At 37.3% G+C, this 20,504-nt stretch overlaps 1 protein-coding gene across 2 annotated transcripts in view; it reads right to left on the bottom strand.

Annotated features, from left to right (window-relative positions):
• Positions 1–1,015: 1,015 nt before the first annotated feature.
• LOC110100556 (cationic amino acid transporter 9, chloroplastic) overlaps positions 1,016–20,504 on the bottom strand; it is a 30,384-nt gene continuing 10,895 nt past the window's right edge. Inside the window, exons 3-8 of one of the 2 annotated variants that reach the window (XM_020828118.2) lie at positions 8,772–8,948; positions 8,385–8,609; positions 8,050–8,226; positions 7,714–7,950; positions 2,288–2,377; positions 1,016–1,687 (exon numbers count right to left, since the gene is read on the bottom strand). In XM_020828118.2, coding sequence (XP_020683777.2) covers positions 1,544–1,687; positions 2,288–2,377; positions 7,714–7,950; positions 8,050–8,226; positions 8,385–8,609; positions 8,772–8,948 — 1,050 coding nt within the window. In that variant the 3' untranslated portion in view covers positions 1,016–1,543. Of the gene's footprint in view, positions 1,688–2,287; positions 2,378–6,857; positions 7,608–7,713; positions 7,951–8,049; positions 8,227–8,384; positions 8,610–8,771; positions 8,949–20,504 lie in introns of those variants that run through there. The other variant, XM_028692537.1, reaches the window with a different exon arrangement.

Genomic DNA, 20,504 nt, shown 5'->3' on the forward strand with positions numbered 1-20,504 from the left:
TTTCATCTTTAAGGAAACACAAGAAATTAGGAAAACAATGTGCATTTTTTTTAATGCTTATAAACTTTTCAAAATTCAAAATCAAATATTTGATTAATTGATCCCTGATTCAAAACTTAAAAAAATCTATAATTATTTTGAAGATATTTTAATCAAATAGTGAAGATATTTTTATCAAATAGTGAAGATATTCGTGCTCTTAAGTTTATGTTTTTGATATAAAAAAAAAAAAATACATTCAAATAATTTTGAGGACAAAATAAATTTTATATATTCAGAAACATATTTATAATGTCATGCCATGATTTGATATTATATGATGTAAAATATTTCAAATATAAAAATTTAGTAAATATTTATGTTTAGTTTTAAGCAAGAGTAATATAGAGTCAAATTTTAGTGTATATGAAATTCATCTTTCAATTCAAATTTGATATATTTGAAATCCATTATATTTGATCGATTTTTAAATACATTGAACATTCTCTAACATCGATGACGCCGTTACCACAACTCATCATCAGTTGCTGCCCCACACCGACTGCCTCACCTGACATCGCCTACCGTCGCTCACCACCGACTACCACCTATTGCTTGCAGCAAACCATAGTTACCACTCCGTGTTGTTGGTCGTCACTATTGCCACAACTTGTTGCCATCGCCACTCATCTTTGGCTGTCGCCACATCCCAATGCCACCGCTGCACGCCAATCTCTTGCTACCACCATTGTTGGGTTATGCATTGCATTTATTTTACATTAAGCTAAACAAAACAAAGTAATAACACAGTTATTTTGCACTCATTCAAACACCACCAAATATTTCAAAACCACTGCATTCTTTTTACATTTTATTCTATTTTATTTTGCATACTTTTTTATCCAATCAAATGAGAAATGTTTTTTTTATACATGTAATGAAGAGCTCCTGACGCCACAACAACAATAATAATAACATCAAGCTTTTATCCCCTATGGGATCTGCTACATGAAGAGCCCCTGAAGCAAATATTGGATAAAAAACTTAATTGTAAGGCATGCTTCTGCATGCAAACAAGTGTCATTTAATTAGGAGCAGTTGATGGGAATTAATACAAGGAGTTCCTAACGCAAATATTTACCAACAATACAAGCAAAATATTTCTCAAGAAAAATATGAATACAAAATCTTTGACAAGGCCCTCTGATGGGTGAAATTATTTTGGCCGGACAAGGGACCGTAATGCGCCACGTCACCCATTTGTTGTGTACCGCGGATGTGTACCGGATGATGTGGCACATTCTGATTCGACTCCGAACGGTCTGGTGTCCGCACAAAATAATTTTAATGGACTACAGATTAAAAAGGATCAATTCCCAAGTTTTCTATCATACAGAAGAGTACAACCAAATGTAAAAGGTGATATGAAAATGTTGAAGAAGGTATTATTCACTGCATTGTAATGGCACTAAAGCCTTCTGGATGTAAGTAATTGATTAAGATCCTCATAATATTTACAGGATAAAATGCAGTAGACATACTTGATTGTGATTATGCGACTTTGCTACTCATCAGATGCTGGAGCCCTACGGTAAATTATAGTTTGTTCAGAGCCCGTTGGATCAGCATTGTATTGTCCATAAACAGCATAAATAACAATTGAGATGATACTTAGAACAACGAATCTGATCCATGCTTCTTCATGCAGCTGCAGTCACAAATGATATTGCTTCTTATTAGACAAATCAAATATAAGATCTGTGCATTAAAAGAGCCAGAAAATCCTAACACCCATTATGATTATAACTTGCATTGTTCAGGAAAAAACTGAAGAGCCAAATCGAACCAATCTTCTCTGGATTGTTTAGGGTTTAAATGTTTAAGGATCGGTTCAGTTATTGATTATAATTTTGACCTTCTTTAATTTTTAAGAAATTTAAATACATACCACTTTATAACATTCTATTTATATATCTAATATCCAAAACTTTAATATTAGATGCATATCGTCCTATATTATTTTAAAATCAAATATACCACTTATATTTCTTTCCTACCACTCATATATTTAATTTCTACCACTTATATTTGATATGAAAATGAACTATAGGTAGTTTGTATGTAATATTAAAATTTCAGATGTTAAATATGTAAATAGAATAGTATAAGATGGTATGTATGTAAATCTCCCTTGATTTTTTTGCTATTGATAAGCTAGCTGTGGAAACTTCAAACAAAATTAAATAGTTATAATAAATCGGGGATGTAAAAATTAACTAACGGAGGGAAGCTAATTATGGATGCTAACCTGTGCAAATAAGAAGATGTTGACAAAGATGCTGACAATTGGGAGGAGAGGCACTCCAGGACAAGCAAAACCAGGTGGATTCTCATAAATCTGACAATTGGAAGAACAAATAAGAAATTAAAATCAACCAACGGTCTTGCATGTACATGATTTCAAATTTCAGTAAACATGGTATTACAAAATTAACAAAACATTAAAAATAAACGTTTTAAAAACTACATCTGAAACAAGTCACTGCACTTCCGTCAGACTTTCCCAACAGAACGATGAAAAAACAATTTAAGACATTCCATTGATTCACGTAATGGCCTGTCGGTCGATCACAAATGAATCATTCTTATGGTCTCTCTCCGCCCCCCCGCACCGAAACTGACCCACGGCACAACGCCCATTAACTTCACACACGGGAAGGCAACGAAGTTCAGTTCAAGAGACCGCAGCGGAGCGGAGGAGCCGTGACACGAAGTTCCTGACCCTTCACAATTTTCATAATCTTGCCAAACTTTAGCAGAAATAAGAATAGAGGAGATTTTAATTATGTTTGGATCTAACCTTAGTGTCTATATATGTCAAGTAAGAACAAACATCATAATGATGAAATTCATGATGAAATTGCTGGAGAGATAGGTTCATAAGGGAAAAAGAAAAGTGTAAAGCTACTTAATTTAAAGGTTAATCAAAGGAATATTACAAGATTTTTTTCACTAAACTATAAGCAAGCTTGTAGAATAGGCAAATCAACAAATCTAGGTCAATATTTAAAAAAGGCATACTCAATGCATCACTATTGAAAAGCAAAAAAGTCAACTACCAGAATTAAAAAAATCTTTAAGAAAATGTTGACTAAATCAAATAAAAGCCACAACCTTATCAACCCATGACATTAGAAGATTTCCAATTTGACCAGATTCTAAGACCAAATGAAGATTATTGCAGAACTCACCCTTGGATTAGATCCGTCATGTTTGAAATCATATATTTGGAATTACAAAACTAAGGGTTTCTCCTTAAAAGGTGTTACACTCACACGACATCGAAATTAAGATTCTCTCAAAATTGGGATCGCAAAATTCTCGAGATGTGTATACTTTTTTTGTGGGATGCCACCTTTGATTAAGGTTTCTCAAACCAAGATCGGAGTCTTCCATGATATATAGTTTAGAATTTCATGTTATCTTGAAACTCTCTTTTGTACCTGACTAGCATACTATTTCAGCAGCTAGGATTTCAATGGAGAATCGGAGATTTTCATTGAGGCAGTATGAAGAAAGCTTGATGAGATTATTATTGTGTGTGAGGATAATTGTATGGCTTCTTTATTGTTTGTTTGTGGGAGCACTTAGAAATTAGGAAAGGATTGATAAGTACTATTATTTAATATACTATGTTTGAGCTGTCTGCTTTTTCTAGTGGATCGAATTTTCACACTTTTCCAGTAAGAGTAGTCTTGATTTAAGCTGAATTACATAAAACTTGGTAGTTTCTCTCTTTTTATTTATGTTGTTACAAATAGTTCTGAAAAGGTTGGAGTAGCTGTAGTGGCAAACTAGATTAGAGAGAGTTGTCTCGGCCTTCCGATGACCGAGTTAGGAGAGTAGATGTATTAGATTTGGCCTATGTTAAGAAAGGTAGAGGTAGGCCTAAAAAGACTTGGTTAGAAAGTATTAAAAATGACTTCTTTTTTATTAGATTTAAATTAGAATTTAATTCTAAATAAGACAATGAAGAAAAAAGATTCATGTAGCCGATCCCACATTGTGAGATAAATGCTTGATGTTTTTGTTGTTGTACATAGTTCTCTATTATAATAATGCTTCCAATTTGAGTTATTTAGTTCCCTCATCACAACAAATCTATTTTCATTCATTTATGATTTTAAAAACACTACTGTTGTCAGGTCTCAAGTATAGGATGAGAAAAGTTGAAGGTTGTGTTAGGTAGTCGATAACAGACATAAAATTTGTTGGATAATCATGATATGAAACTTTTAATTTATTGTGTTAATACTAGGGCATTCCTTAGAAGATACATGTTGTATAGCCTGGATACAACGAGAAGTGTACAAGGGATCCCACATCATGGATAAATAGGGGCAAAGAAGCTAAGTCAATGAAGAAAAAATTAAGATAAAACTTGAAAATATAGGTTTTATTACCGGCAAATTAATGAAATTAATATATACTTTGATTCATAGGAAGATATTCTATGCATTCAGGAAATTAAATGGGTTGAAGAAAAGGCTAAGAAGATTGATAGTTTAGGATTTAAACTATAATATTCGGGTAGAAGTCATACTAAAAATGATGTAGGTGTTATTATAAATAAGAGTTTGAAATATAATATTATAGAATTAATAGAATTGAAGCAAAAATAATAGCTTTAAAGAATGTTATTGATGCTAAAACTATTTGTATTATAAGCATTAATGCTCCTCAAATCGGTTTAGATATATTTTCAAAATTAAAATTTTGGAATGACTTAAAAAAATTAATGTAAAAGATACCTCTTGATGAAAGAGTTTTATTGGAGAATATTTAATTGTACATGTTGGTAGTGTGATAAAAATTTTTAAAAGCATTCATGGAGACTATTGGATTTGGAGTGACTAATAAAGTTGGTAAGATCATATTAGATTTTGTAATTGTTAATATCTTATTTGAAAAAAGAGTATCTCATCACTTATAAGAATATATAGAACAAAACTCTTATTGATTATTTTCTTATAAGAAAAGTAGATAGTTTAGATTGCAAGTATTGCAAAGTTCTTCCGATTGAAAGTTTATGTAAGTAACATCGTTTATTAGTTTTAGACTTTAAGATGAAGCGGCATAATATGGAAACTAAAATAAAATATTGTCTAAGGATTATATAGGAGTAGTTAAAGAACATTAACAAAAATATTTAAGAATAAGATTTAAGATTTTGACTGAGCGTGAGAAAATTAATGTTATGTGGAAAAAATAACAAGTGATATTAAGATTGTTGCAAACGATGTGCTTGAAGTATTAAAAGAAAAAAAAACTCATAATAATAAAAATTATTGGTGATAGAATCAAAATGTGCAAGAAAATATCAAAATAAGAAATTTTGTTATAAAAATTGATTTAAATGCAAAAACCCAAAAATTTGGGAAAGATATAAAGTAGCTCGTAAGAAGTCTAAGAAAATAATATGCGATGCAAATAATTTAAGTTTTAATAATTTATATAATAGATTAAATATAAATGAGGGTGAAAGATGCATGTATAAGTTAAGCTAATAGGATAAGTAGGAAGTTAGTTCAAGTGAAGTGTATTAAGAATGAAAATAAAAAAGCGCTCTTATTTGGATAGGATATTCAACAAAGGTGAATGAGATATTTTGATAAGCTTTTTAATGAAGATTTTGAGAATACAATTAACTTTAGTAACCTTATCACCCCAAAGGAAAATAGAGATGTTTGCTTTTATTGTCATAATAGTAAAATGAAAGTTAGAAATACTTTAAAGAAAATTAAGTGTGAAAAAGCTGTTGAACCTGATGATATTCCAATAAAGGTATGGAAATGCTTAGGAGAAAAAGAAATTTCATGGCTTGCGAAAATTTTTAATATTATTTTGAAGACTAAATGATGTTAGATGAGTGGAGGAGTGCATTGATTCCTATTTTTAAGAATAAAGGTGATGCACAAGAGTATGCGAATTATAGAGGAATTAAGTTAATGTGTCATACATTAAAACTACTGGAGAGAGTTATTGAGCATAGGTTATGATGTGACACTAATGTTTTTCAAAATCAATTTGGATTCATGACAGGGCGGTCTACTATGGAGGCTATCCATTTATTGGGAGATTTGAGAGATTTGATGGAGAAGTATAGAGAGAATAAGGAGGATCTAGATATGATATTTATTGATTAAGAGAAAGCATATGATAAAGTTCCAAGAGAAGTGCTTTGGAGAGTTCTAGAAAAGAAAGAAATTAATAATGCTTATATTCAAGCCATTAAGGATATGTATGCAGGAGCTGTTGTGTTCAAACACAAGATGGTTTGATGAAGTATTTTCCTATTTCAATTGGATTACATCAAGGATAAGCTTTAAGTCCATATCTTTTTGCTTTAATCATGGATGTTCTTACTATACCATTTACAAGAGGATGTACCTTGGTGTTTTTTTTTTTTTTTTTTTTGATGAGACTAGAGAGGGAGTAGAAGGAAAACTTGAATTGTGGAGGTCAACCTTAGAGTCTAAAGGTTTTCGTTTAACCAGATTTAAAATCAAATATATGGAGTATAATTTTAGTAGTAATAGATCTAGTGAGGAATACACAAGGTGATTTGACACGATACTATGAATAGAAGATCAATTTCCTCCCTAGCAAATGCTCACACAATACATATACTGAATTGGAACATTCTTCCAAGAAGCGGCATTAGACTTCAATACGACAGCTCACTCACCAAGCCAAATTCTACCACGCTGCTATAACCAACTTGCTTGATTCATAGTAACAGGGGAGAACTGTTTACACATACAAGAGAGTACATGAAAGTAACAATTATCAGCTAAAGAAACGAAGATAGCATACTAAGGTAAAGTAGATGTCCTCCCAAGAGCAAACTCATGAAGAAAGGTATGCGTTCCATAACAACCAAATCTAAGGCTTTTCTTGGCATTATTATCTTGTTATGCTTTACTGAATGGTATTGTGTTATGTTCTGCTATTGAGGAAAGAAATGACAATTTGGCAATCATGATAAAATAGTTGCAGAAATTGTTGTAAAAATTGTAGTTGTTTGATAAAAACTATTGTGCATGAATATGAGTTAATTGAATGATAAAAAAGGATAATATTATGAATTTCATATAGTTATATCATAATATCCTAATCCTAAGTAGTATGTAATTAGTTAAAATAATTATTTTTTTAAGTATGCTAAAATTTTAAAATTCATAAAGCACTTTTCAAAAGCAACCTAAACTATTATTCTAAGAAAGGCTCAGCTTTCATACAAAACTTTTTCTCAACTTCGTTGGAAAAAACGCCCTAAAACTATTTCTATTATTCTAGGTGGCAAAAGCTAGCAACAGAAAACCTTGCCACATGAGCCAAAATAAGTTCTGCTCCAGCAAGTTGTATCACTCATATGTAGATATCAAAGGATGCAATCACCAATCAATTTTTCCCTAGAGAAAACAACCATTGATAGGTTAAAATGTGAAAAAAGTGAAAAGAAAATAACAAAATCACCAAATTCTTTGTTGAGTGCTCTCAAGATGATTCCATGTAAGCGCTCTTAGAGCTGAAAGTTAATGACAACCATTGCTTCCATAAAATCACTATTTACACATTCAAGAAAAAAAAAAGAAAAAACTTAAAGCCGGTCAAAATTAAACCATGAACATAATCAACAATTAACACATAGGCAAAGCATATAGAACTCACTTGCCGAACATGCAGAGCTACTCCCGCAAGAATTGCAATCAGTACAGCTATCAGCAATAAGACAATTGAAACATTAAAGCGGTAGAAAAGTCCAGCTGCAAACCCACAGAAACCAACAACCAAAAGACAAGTAACCCCTTCATGCCAAGGTGAAATATATCTTGAAGAGACTTGGCCTGAAGCCAAATCCTTCCAACGTAGCGTTATGACACAGGCTGAAACAACAGAATAACCAGTCTGCAAAACATACATTCAGAAATACAAAATAATGCATTTCCTAACTGCACTAAAGAAGCTTATCACTCAAATGCTTTTAAGAAAGAGTAAAAAACATACCAATATGCCTACTGAAAGAATGTGTGAGAGCGAGTGAACATTAAAAAGACCTCCCAAAATTCCCGCAACACAGCCAACCCATATCTGAGAATGAATAGGGGTGTGTCGCGTAGGATGTACTATGGCGAAAACTGAGGGAAGCAGACCATCCCGTCCAAGGCCAAGATACAAGCGGGACTGCTCATTTATTGTCAATTCATTATGTGATAGGTTTACCGCAGTAAGACTTCGTTTGGAACAACTTTTTTATGCTTCCTAAAGAAGCAGTAAGAAAGATGTCCCAAATGAAGCCTAAATCAAAAGATATAGTTTTGGAAGAATGCGGGAGAAATCACCTGCACGTATAAACCGACAAGGAGGGTTGTAGTAAGACCTGCAACAGCCCCAATGCTGATTAAAACGGAAACATATTGCATGCCTTTAGCATTGAAAGCTTGAGCCAGAGGAGCATCTTCATCAAGAAATTTATATGGAACCATCCCAGTTAAAACCAAGCAGACGCAAACATACAATAATGCACACAAAAGAAGGCTTCCTATGATACCAATGGGCAAGTCCCTCTGCAGCCAAGAAAAAATGAAAGAGAATGACTACAGCATTCAGAAAAAAACAAGGAATCTTCTGCTGAGGCAGTTTTAGAGAATAACAAAATTCAACTGTAATAGCGCTTACATTCTAGCCTAGCAGAAAAGCATTAAACTTTGCAGTGCAATTAAAAGTACCTGAGGTCTCTTAGATTCTTCAGCAGAATTAGCTACTGCATCAAATCCAACATATGCAAAGAAAACTACAGTAGCGCCAGTGACCACAGCTTTAAAGCCACTAGGAGCAAAAGGCGACCAGTTAGATACATCCACTTCAAAAGCACCAGAAAGAATGACTATTATAACAATGATCACCTACATCAGAAACAGCGAGCTCTACTCTATTAACTTTATTTTGGAGTGATTCCTTGACAAGTAACATGTAAATATTAACAAATGCTAAAAGGAATTTCCATGAAATACGTAAACAAAAGAGAGTAAATTATCAATAAGGCCGCAAAAGAAGCAAATCAATTGTAACACATTATAGTGAGATCAGGGTGTACAAATGGAAACCAAGCACGCCAATCTAGATGATTTAAACTTCAATAATACCATTGCAACGATCCATAAACAAAATTCTCAAGCAACCAACCATATGAAGGTAAGACATAATTTTGTTCAAACACAAGGTGGATTGACCAAGTATTTCCCTATTTCGGTTGGGTTACATCAAGGATCAGCCTTAAGCCCATATCTTTTTGCTTTAGTCGTGGATGTTCTCACTAGACATTTGCAAGAGGATGTACCTTGGTGTATGCTTTTTGCTGATGATATTCTTCTTGTTGATAAGACTAGAGAGGGAGTTGAAGGTAAACTTGAATTATGGAGGTCAACCTTAGAGTCTAAAGGTTTTCGCTTGAGTAGATCTAAAACGGAATATATGGAGTGTAATTTTAGTAGTAATAGACCTAGTGAGGGGATTGTGCTTTGGGCGATCAAGTCATTAATAAGAGTACACGTTTTAGATATCTTGGATCTATTGTTCAGAGTGATGGTGAAATAGATGGGGATATTATCAACAGAATTCAAGTTGGATGGTTGAAGTGGAGGAATGCATCGGGCTTGTTATGTGATAGAAATGTACCCCTCAAACTTAAGGGAAAATTCTATAAGATGGTAGTGAGGCCTGCAATGCTTTATGGTGCCGAATGTTGGCCATTAAAAGAGAAGCATAATACTAAGTTAAGTGTGGCAGAGATGAGGATGCTCAGGTGGATGAGTGGCTTTACCCTTAGAGATAGGATACGAAATGAGCATGTACGTGAAAAGGTTGGAGTAGCTCCAGTAGAAGATAAGATTAGATAGAGTCGCCTTAGATGGTTTGGTCACATAAAACGGCGGCCTTCCGATGACCCGGTTAGGAGAGTAGAGGTATTAGATTTGACTTATGTTAAGAAAGGTAGGGGTAGACCTAAAAAGACTTGGTTAGAAAATATTAGGAATGACCTTTCTTTATTAGATTTAAACGAGAATTTGACTTTTAATAGGACACAATGGAGAAAAAGGATTCATGTAGCCGACCCCACGTAGTGGGATAAAGGCTTGATGTTGTTGTTGTTGTTGTTGGAAGTTCACCTGAAAATATATAGATATTAACGAAGCCAAATATTAGAGGGATCTAAATCTATTCTAGGCAGATGCTGAAGAGTTACAAGTTAATAATTAAGAAGCATTTTAAATTATTTGCTATTTTTCAGCTTTTAATCGACTTAATGTAATGAGTCATAGGTTCCTTCCATAGAAGGAGACGCTTGACCTAGTTCATCAATGAATGATGAATTAAATATTGAGTTTTCTTCTAAAAGCCCATTCAGTTGCTACTTTCCCTCCTCCTTCCTCAAAAATACAAAAAAAGGAAGAAAAATGAAAAGTGAGACAAAAAAAAAGGGAAAATGAAAGGAGAATGTAATTTGTGCATTTTTGTACATTTTCCGTCGCCTTCGTCATCACGTCATGCAGGTATAACCCCTTGAACTCAACATCTCCCCAAAGTCCCCTTTTTTTGCGCTTGTAGAGCGACGATCAACCACCCATGCACGTTTTCCTTAGCACGACGAAGCAAAATGTAAGTACCCGTACGTGACTCAGTGCTGACGGAAAAACAACTACGTTTTCAAATGTACCCCTCAATACCTATGCCCGCCTTTCTTGGTGTGGCAGGATTGAAGACTACGGCCGTGGTGTCACCCGACACTGACCGTGCACGTCTTTCTTGATGTGGCGGGCAGGCTAAGACTCTTGTAGTTTCCCCTAAATGGGGAAGACGCCGGAAGGCTACGAATATTCGGTCTGAAGACATATAAGAACTTGAACAAAAACAAGGGACTTGAGTTGGACCATAGGGAACTTGCACATTGAACAATGACGAATTGAACTCAAATAATTTGAACTTAAACTTGAATGAGATAACAATGCCCAAACTCGAATTTGAACATGATGAATAATCAATAGGAACTTGATTTGAATAATAACACAAAATTTCCAATGGAATATTAAGGAATTATAACTTCAATTGGCATGCAAATGTTGATAAGCAAATTCATCACTTAAGTCATCTTCATATGACAACAGAAGACTTGTAAAATTCAACATGGCTCATCTAAGTAGAAATCAAATTACCTATGATAAGTAAATTTTCAAGAGCCACTTGCTTGCAAGCAAACATAAATAGGTGATAATCGATTGAGGAGAACACACGATCTAAATACGAACGATTCATCTCAATCGTGGATGACATGCTGAGGGATGAGACATGAAGGATACACAGTGAATACGATGATTCCTTCACACAAACACGGCGTACTGTCTACAAATGAAGGAGAGGAATCTATAACAAATACAAGTACTAACAAGCAGCAATGGCAAATTTATTATGCATACAATGAATCGCCTATCGACAACGTGGGCAGAATAATAGAGGATGCAACGACTCTCATGTAGACAAAAATGAAAGGCAAGATGAGTGCAACATACGCCCTAATTTGTTCATGAACAAAATGTAGAAGATGCACAATGAATGCAACAATATCGTGCGGGTCATTTTAGGAGATGCTTCATTCACATGATAACCCATCTACAAGCAACAATAATGGATGTATCATCAATGTGATAGATCTTCTAGAGACACAAATATGCGATATATAATCTACAAGCAATATCAGTAGAGTCGCAATGAACACAAACACCTGCAATATTAGAATATTCATGATGTACATAATGCTCCATCCACGAATAACAATAGATGAATCATTAAATGCACCAAAATCCTACGAATGACAACAATGGGCATGCATTGATTGCAAATACACCCTCATACAATCAACACTAATCAAACATATAGCAAATTCATCAAACATCTGCAAGCGAGGAGAGGAAACACATGATGAATGCGATGAACTCCTACAATAACTTCCATATAGTTAAATGCACTAGCTTGTCGACGAACAAAACACTGCTTGCAAACACATGCAAGCATCATGCAACAAACACAATAGTGTTCCTAAGACAAATGTCAATTAAGTCTGCAAAGAAACAAACAATTGAGCTTAAAGTGCAATGAATGCAGCGTCGACACCCATATTTTCGCAAATGACGACAACCAATATACAATAGATACAAAAGGCAGGTGATGAATGTGATCACACCTCGCAGTCAACGTCAAAGTATAAGTAAATGTACTCAGTCCCACAAGTAACGAGACATGGAGGGAATAGCCAGGGATGAAACAGGAAGGTATGCAACGAATTGCAATGCACGTTGCATATCATGTACAAGCATGGCATGAGGGATCTTCTACAAGTATGGAATTGAAAATTGTAGCGGATGCAAGCACTTACTGGCAATGATAGAAGATGCATCAGATGCACAGTAATAAATACATGTCGGTGGTGATCAATAAATTGTGGAGGTTATAACGCTCCTGTAATTAACCACTACTCAATGGAGGGTAACTACATCGACCCCCTTTGCAACCAAAAGCGAGCAACATGCAACAAATGCAAGCGCCTACGGGCCGCTGTAGAAGACGCGTCGTGCACTCAACATGTCACCTAAGGGCAAATACTGAAGGGATACTACAAACACAAGCTTCTACGAGCTGATGTAGAAGACCCGTTATACACACAATGTGTTGTCCACAATAAAAATGCAAAATGACTACATCAAATGCAAATGAAAATGTATACGAGTTGCTATAGAAAGATTGTTGTGCGTACAACAGACTGTCTGTGAGAGAATACAAAAGAACTGTAATAAATACAAGCGCCTACAAACAATAGCAAGAAACATGTTACTGCACAATAATCTACCCATAGAAAATAACAAGTAGTCTGCGATAGTCCACCTATATGAAACGGGCAAATGACCATAGTGTGAAGCCACGCCATCGGATTGCAACATGTATACAAGCAGACAGAAGGCGTGTACAAGCTCTTAAATGAAATGCTGCGCACTCAAACGACAGTTGCCCACCAGCTAAAATATTTCAAGATGCCCCACACCTACACTACAATATATATACACCCAGACACAAAAGTGCACATGAAATCATATACCCACATGGGCCCCAACGAGCGTATTGTATTTACACACATGGCGTCTGAGGATGTTGCATGGGTCAAGAAATGAACTTAAGTTCAAGTTCGATCCTTCTCCTTAGTAGGATAGGAGTCGACACAACTTGAACCAATGAACAAATATACAGTTGTGGTACGACCAAGATATTTTTTTATACGTTCATATTAGACCTTCAAGGTCTAAAACAAAAAAAATCTGCTAGTAAAGGCACAAGGCTGGCAACAAACTTGTTCCTATATTAGCAATTAGACAGAGTCGATAAGGTTCAACAGATAATTACAAAAATACTCTCTAAATGCCCGCATGGGCCCCGACGAGCGTGCTATATTTGCACATGTGATAACTGAAGATGTTGTGCGGGTCAAGAAATAAACTTAAGTTCAAGTCCGATCCTTCTCCTTGGTAGGAAGGGAGTCGACACGACTTGAACCAACGAAAAAATATACGGTTGCAACATCGAGTATGATATTTAGTTTTATAAATTCATATTAGGCCTTCAAGGTCGATAATTAGAAAATTTTATTAAATAAAAGCATACAACCGACAATGGCTCCGATCCTTTGTCGATAGGTAGACATAGTCGACAAGGTTCAATCCACAAATAAAATTCCCCATAAATACTCCAATAATGGCTGTATTGAACGTATATCTCAACCGGAGGGATTAATTCCAAATATTTCAAATGCCTCCAATGCCCAAAAAATTTTCAAAACTCTAAAAAATATCGAACCTTGAAATATTTAAAATCGAAATTCAACAATCAAACACTTAAATCAAAACTCATCCATCCTCCACAATGATTTATTGAGGTGGACACATTTGAAAATATCACTTCAGCTTATAAAGAGCTAATGTCTGGTAGAGAATATCATTACGATTCATTCTCAAATAGTCTCTTGTCAACAAGGATGTGACACGTGTCCTCTAACCGATGATTTTACCGCCAAATGGCACCGTAAGTAAACGGTTATGACCAAGGCCCTCTAAACCGGGTGAGTTGCCGCAAAATGACACCACTAAATTACGATCATGGCTAGAGCCTGTATGCTCCCCAATGACACTAAATCTTTGAGATATGAATTAATCGGATATGATCGATAATGCACAAAACCCTCTGTTAGCTAAGGTAGATTCAAATTTATCCCCTTAGATAAATATTCACCACAGGTCTACAAGGTATACTTGGATGATGCAACCCATAGCTACTGACAAGAATCCTTCTGTTAGGTTGGGTCGCTACCTCCTCTGACTAAGTAGACCAGGGACCACGATAAACCAGGACGAAGGAACTATAGGATCTTGATTGAGTCCATCATCACTTCCCCACCATCTGCTTCAAGTGTAATTAAATATCAAACTCTCAATACCTAAACTCATGCTGCTACTATATGCCAGATACACGTATCTCTATGTATTTGATCGACGACTAGACTTAATCGAAAGTTCTCTCTCGCTATTAGGAGGGGTAATTAACCATAGGGGCTTGAGCCTATAAGAAACCAGAACTCAGATCATAAAGTCCTCACAAAACGAGGACGAAATCTCTGGGTAGTGTCTTATCTAAAAACCCAATATGCCTTCTGAAAATTTATCCCATAACCTAATTCGTTGAAAATCCCCTGAAATAAGGGGAGGCCGGGGAATGAATTTTTGGAGCCCACAAACTCAATTAATTGCAATTTTTTAAAATTATCAGTTGATCTCAATAATATTCTCTTGTGCATAGTCCTACCTCCAAAGACGCTTCTTCGCTCTAGCCATTCAACTTTAAACAAGTGGATCATGTAAGTTTATATATTGGTTAATAAAGAAGTCATAATTTTTATATACCATAAAAATAAGAGCTTAAAAATGGGTATGTGGTAAAACAAAAAAGTGTGAGAAATGAGTGCAGAGGGTATATCAAAGATAAGGAAATAAAATGACCTATTGGAGATTTATAGCATAAAAATGGACTTAAATAATTTGGGTATATATAAGAAGTGAAGGAGGATGCATAAATAAGGTTGCGAGGTAGAGATAGAGTTTATGTCACAGGAATAGAAAGGACAAGGAATGCATCAAAGTAAACATTACAAAAGTTGTAGAAAGTTGTTTGCATAACTTAGCTGATGTAATACCAAATGCAAGGAGCTTTGTAAGAAATTAAAATTGAGTTGGCAAAGAAATCACAACTAATAACTTATGGCGATAGCAAGAAAATCATTAAAATTTCGTAGTTATCAACTAGCTTAGGCGAAGAAGTATGTAGATTAGCCAAAACTTTCAGACAATAAAAAATAGTAGCAACACTAAAAGCTATTACAACAATCCGCCATTTAATAACGAGAAGTTCACCTTGGGGAAATACTCACTCAACTATACTAAGCTTTGCGGGAGAAGAATTTCAGCACACCATACGATGCCACGAGGAAGGTTGTGATGCCAAGGGTCTTGAGCCACGGAGAGGTCGACGATGACGCGGAGGGCGTGAATGCTTGACTTTCGAGACTCCACGTGTGCTTTGCAAATTTCCGGTCGTAGATGCTCGCAAGGATTGGTACGACTCTTTCCAAGTACTCTTCTACGGTGGTTTCGTCTTCAAATCCTACGTCGAAGCACGGTGAGCGTAGGATATTGATGCTCCCGTCGGCGCGTTGAACAGCTAGAGACCCTCACTCAAGCTCGGGATTCCGCCATTCAGCATTGAGAGAATTAGGGAGAGAGGTCCGCTGCGTCTCTTCCTGCTTGCGAAAATTTCCCACGAGAGGCGAGTGAGAGGGGGCGGTCGGCCAAGACAGGGAGGAGTGGAGGGTGGAATGGGGAGAGAAGGGGAATTGGTTAAGCAAGGGAGAGAGGGAGTTAACAAATCATGAAATTAATTTTCAAGATTTGTGTGAATGAGGAGATAAGACATTTGAAATTGTCCCAAATTAGCAAGAGAAATTAAGGGGTAATTAATGGGCATTCACTGGCGCCCATAATGAGAGGCCGGCGGCTAATAGAGGGGCAGGGAGTTTTAGAAATTTCAAAACTTGAACATTTGCTCAAGTATTTTACAACAAGATGGATGGGGAATTAATTTGAAATTGATCTCAAATGTAATAGGGTAAATTAATGCATTAAGTGGAGCCATGAAAGGGGGGCCATCCAAGGTGGCCGGCGGCATCATGGGGGAAAGATTTTGTGTGAGGAGCAAGGGTTTGGGGTTTCAAATCGGCTCATGACATTGAGGGGAGGATTAAATTGAAATCCTTTGAATTTGAAATTTCGTCATGAATCGGAGTTAAAACTTTCCTAATTTGGAAGTTCCAAATTTGGAAAGTTTTCGAAATTCAAAATGTCGAATTTCGAAATTAGCCGTTGTAGAGGATGGGGAAGAGAGGGGGGGGGGGGGTCGGTGAGGAGGTGTTCACCGGCGCAATAGAGGGGGGGTGGTGGAGCGCGGCTGGGTTGGGGAGCTTTGGGCCGCGGTTTTGGGGGAAAACGAAAAGAGCGGAATGACGAGGATAAGCCACGAGTCACGGACTCTTCCAATGACTGGTGGGTGTTGCTTTTGACCCTCACCTTGGGCTCTCTCTCTCACTTCTCTCTAGCTCTCACGCAAGAAGAGTAAGAGAAACGAAACCAAATTTTCATTCAATAATTCATTACCTCATACAATGATACATGACCCTTATATATAGGTCATGAGATACAAAGTAAATAAAAGCATAACTAATGACTAAAATCGCTCCCTCGGGGCCCCAACATAACTCACTCACACACAAGGGTAAAACAGGAATACTGAAAACTGAAAATGCATGAATAAACTAAAAATAATAAGCTCTGAATCGTGGCCATCGATCGGCGATGCTTCCGGCGATACACGTGTCTGAACCGTTGATCGATGACCTCATCATTCTCCCCGGGTGGGAGAAAACTCGACCCCGTCGAGTGGGAATCTCTGGAGCTCTCGTACATCTCTAAAAGATCTGGATCCAGTCGCTGCAACTCCTCTCGATCGATCCACGTATCCTCTGTCATCGGTTTCCCTCTCCAATGAACCAAGTACCTATGACGCCCACCTTCCTTCATTGGAAGATTTCATCGTCAAGTATTAGCATCGATCTTCTCCGCATTGGGTAAATGGGGTAATTGGGAGAGTGGAGGTAGGCTGGGGATTCTCACTGTTGGGTTCTCACAAGGCTCAATTTGAAGTGGATTTTCAGGGTTCAGCTCAGGTCCCTCAAAGGCTACTAAATCTTCTATATTAAAGGTTGGATTGATGTTAAAACCTTTGGGAAGGTCCAGCACATAAGCATTGCTATTTATCTTGAAATTATCCTAAAAGGTCCGGCGCTTCTAGCATGTAACTTCTTCACGGAGCCCGGCGGAAAGCGTTCCGGACGGATCCGTACCATCACAAAGTCTTCAACTACGAATTCTTTAAATCTTTTCTTGTGATCTGCAAATAAGTTTATATATTGGAATTACTTTTGTTCAATCTTCTTTTAATTCTCTTTGTGAAGCTCCTGTATATGAGATGCAAATGTATATGCTTGACTCAGATTTCTACCTAAGAGACTCATGGAGGAGGTCAATTGGCTGCCTAAGCGGGTATCCATACACAATTTCAGCAGGGCTAAGACCAGTAGTTCGGTTCACAGAGTTATTGTAGGCAAATTCAGCTATAGGCAATTTAGAATCCCAGTCCTTAATGTTTTCTCCAACCAAGGTCCTTACTACAATTCCTAGGCTCGTATTCACTACTCCGTCCGTTTGACACGTGCTGTTTGGGGGGTGAAAGGCGGTAGAGAATTGCAGTTTGCGGTCCCCATTTTATGCCTAAAGGTCTTCCAAAAATAACTAGTAAACTTCACATCTCGGTCCGAACTATGGTTTTTAAGCAGAGCCCGTGAAGTCTTCACAATTTCGTCAAAAGTAGTTTGGCTATTCTAGAGGCGTCGAAAGTCTTGAGCAAGGGAGAAAATGGGCCATCTGAGAAACCTATCGACAACTACACAGACTGAGTCATGTTTCCAACGGTCTTTGGGTACGCCATAAAACAAAGTCCATGCTGACGTCCTCTGCCAAGGTTGTTAGGCACGGGGAAGGGGTGTGTAAAGGCCGGTGTTTTGTTTCCGTTGTTTGGCCAGCTGACAGGTGTGACACCGCCTTACTAATTCTGCTAACATCCTTCTTAAGACTTGGCCAGTAAAAACGATTCTCCACAGCTGCAATTGTTTGGCCTGACCAAAAAGTGACCCGCTAAAACCTCCAGCATGGCAATTCACCCCACAACAAGAAATTCTCACAGTGAAGTTGTGGGAATGCAAAGTTTTTGAGCCCTAAACAAGTACCCATCTTCCAGTAAAAAATCTCCTATGATACGCTCGTCTCAGTTGTTAGTTTGGAAATAGGTTTCTCCAAATCGGGGCAGTCCAATAGTTTCTTTAATCTTGCTCAAACTCAATCACTTCAGTCTCACTGCAGCGTAACCATCCACCTATCGACTTAGTGCATCCACAACCATGTTACAGAACCAGCTTTGGCCTAATGGTGTAAGTGGATTCTTGAAAGAATTCAACCCATCTTCCGTGCCGGGCATTCAGTTTTCTGGAATTGATATATCGTAAAGCTTCGTGGTTCAGAGAGAAGATAACGAATTCTTGGGGAAGCAAGGTAATGTCTCAATACCTGAGGGATTTGAATTATGGCGTAGAATTCCTATATCGTAGGTGGAGTAACGTTGCCTGATGTCTCATTTAATTTCTCGCTGAAGTAGGCAACCGGTGTCCTCTCTGGGATAATATCCTCCTGATTCCTTATACCAGATGCGTCGCAGGTCACTTTCAAAAACTTTCGAAAGTCGGGTAGACGCATGACTGGTGCTTCAACCATTTTCCTTTTTATTTCCTTCAAAAGCCTTGGTGGCAGGTGTCGTCCAGACAAAATCTCCTCCTATTCTTTAAAACAGATCAGTTAGAGGACTACGGATGCGATGGTTGCTAAAGTTCAAATCTTCTGATAAAACGTGAGCCAGTCCGTTGAAAACTCCTGACACTCTAATATTTCTATATGGTATTAGGCCACTGTGATTTGCTTCGCCCACTTTCGGGGTCGGCGCGATAGTCCGTGGGAGAGACAATTATAATCCCAGAAAAGTTACTTGATTCGTGGGAAGGCATTTCTTAGGGTGGCATACATTTGTTTATTCTTTTCAATCCCTCGGCGACTAGTTTTAGGTGATTCAAGATGTTGCATCCACCTGAGACGACTATAGATCAGAATATTCATCTGAAGTATAAACTACAAAAAGAATTTTTCCCCCAAGGTAAAGGCTTAAGGATTTGGGTCATACTCTGCATGAAAGTGCGATGCGGCGCGTTACGTTCAAGCCAAAAGGCATTACTGTCCATTACTCGCACCAACCCATCTTTGGTTTTGAAAGCTGTCTTCCATTCGATCCCCAGACGGATCCTAATTTTGGTGATAGAGCACTTTTAAGATCCCGATCTAGAACAAGAGTTTGTGGCTGCCAGTCATCATGTTCAACATGTCATCTACCGAGGGATTTGGGAAACGGTAACTTGACGGTGATTTTGTTATGGCACGGCTATCAACAGCACATTTCTCCTTGTCCATCCTTGCTTCAGGGTAAGAAGGCAGGAACCGCACACCGACTTATAGGCCTCCTTTATGAAACCACTCGCTGTAACAATTCATCCACTCTGTCTCTTAGTTCCTTCGTGTTCAGTAGGGTCATTCGCTAATGGGTAGGTTTGGTAAGGACCTCCGTGGACTAGGTCTATGCATGTTGAATGTTCCTTAGAGGCGGGTGGCAGTTGTTGGGCAATCTTCAGGCAAAGACATCAGAAAATGTCGTCCAACAGGGGTTTACTTCCTTCGGGAATCGGTTCTGTCTTCTGATCTAGCACTTATTTCCCGGAGCTTACTAGCGCGTAAAGGGCGGCTCCCGACTCCAGTTCCGTACCCAGATCCTTAGCTAGTTATCAAGTTACGCTGCAGCGTTGGGTTTCCAGGGAGTTGGGCTAACTTCTTCTTAGTAGCTTAGGGTTGAGTGTGCCAACAGCTTAATCTTCTTGCCTCTGTGTTTCAAAACACACAGGTGTTGGATCGTCCAAAACTTGTGTACATCTTGTCGTACAACCAAGTTGCGGTCAAGGATGATTTTGACCCACAATCCATCGTCAAACACTATCACACCAGTTTTTCCTCCTGTACCAACGAACTCAATAGGGAACCAGACTCCTATACTTTTACTTCCAAGGTGGTCGAATTTTATCCAGCAACTGTTGTTGGGGTTCGGCG

Source organism: Dendrobium catenatum, unplaced genomic scaffold, assembly GCF_001605985.2.
Source record: "Dendrobium catenatum unplaced genomic scaffold, ASM160598v2 original_scaffold_224352, whole genome shotgun sequence".
Classification (NCBI taxonomy): Eukaryota; Viridiplantae; Streptophyta; class Magnoliopsida; order Asparagales; family Orchidaceae; genus Dendrobium; species Dendrobium catenatum.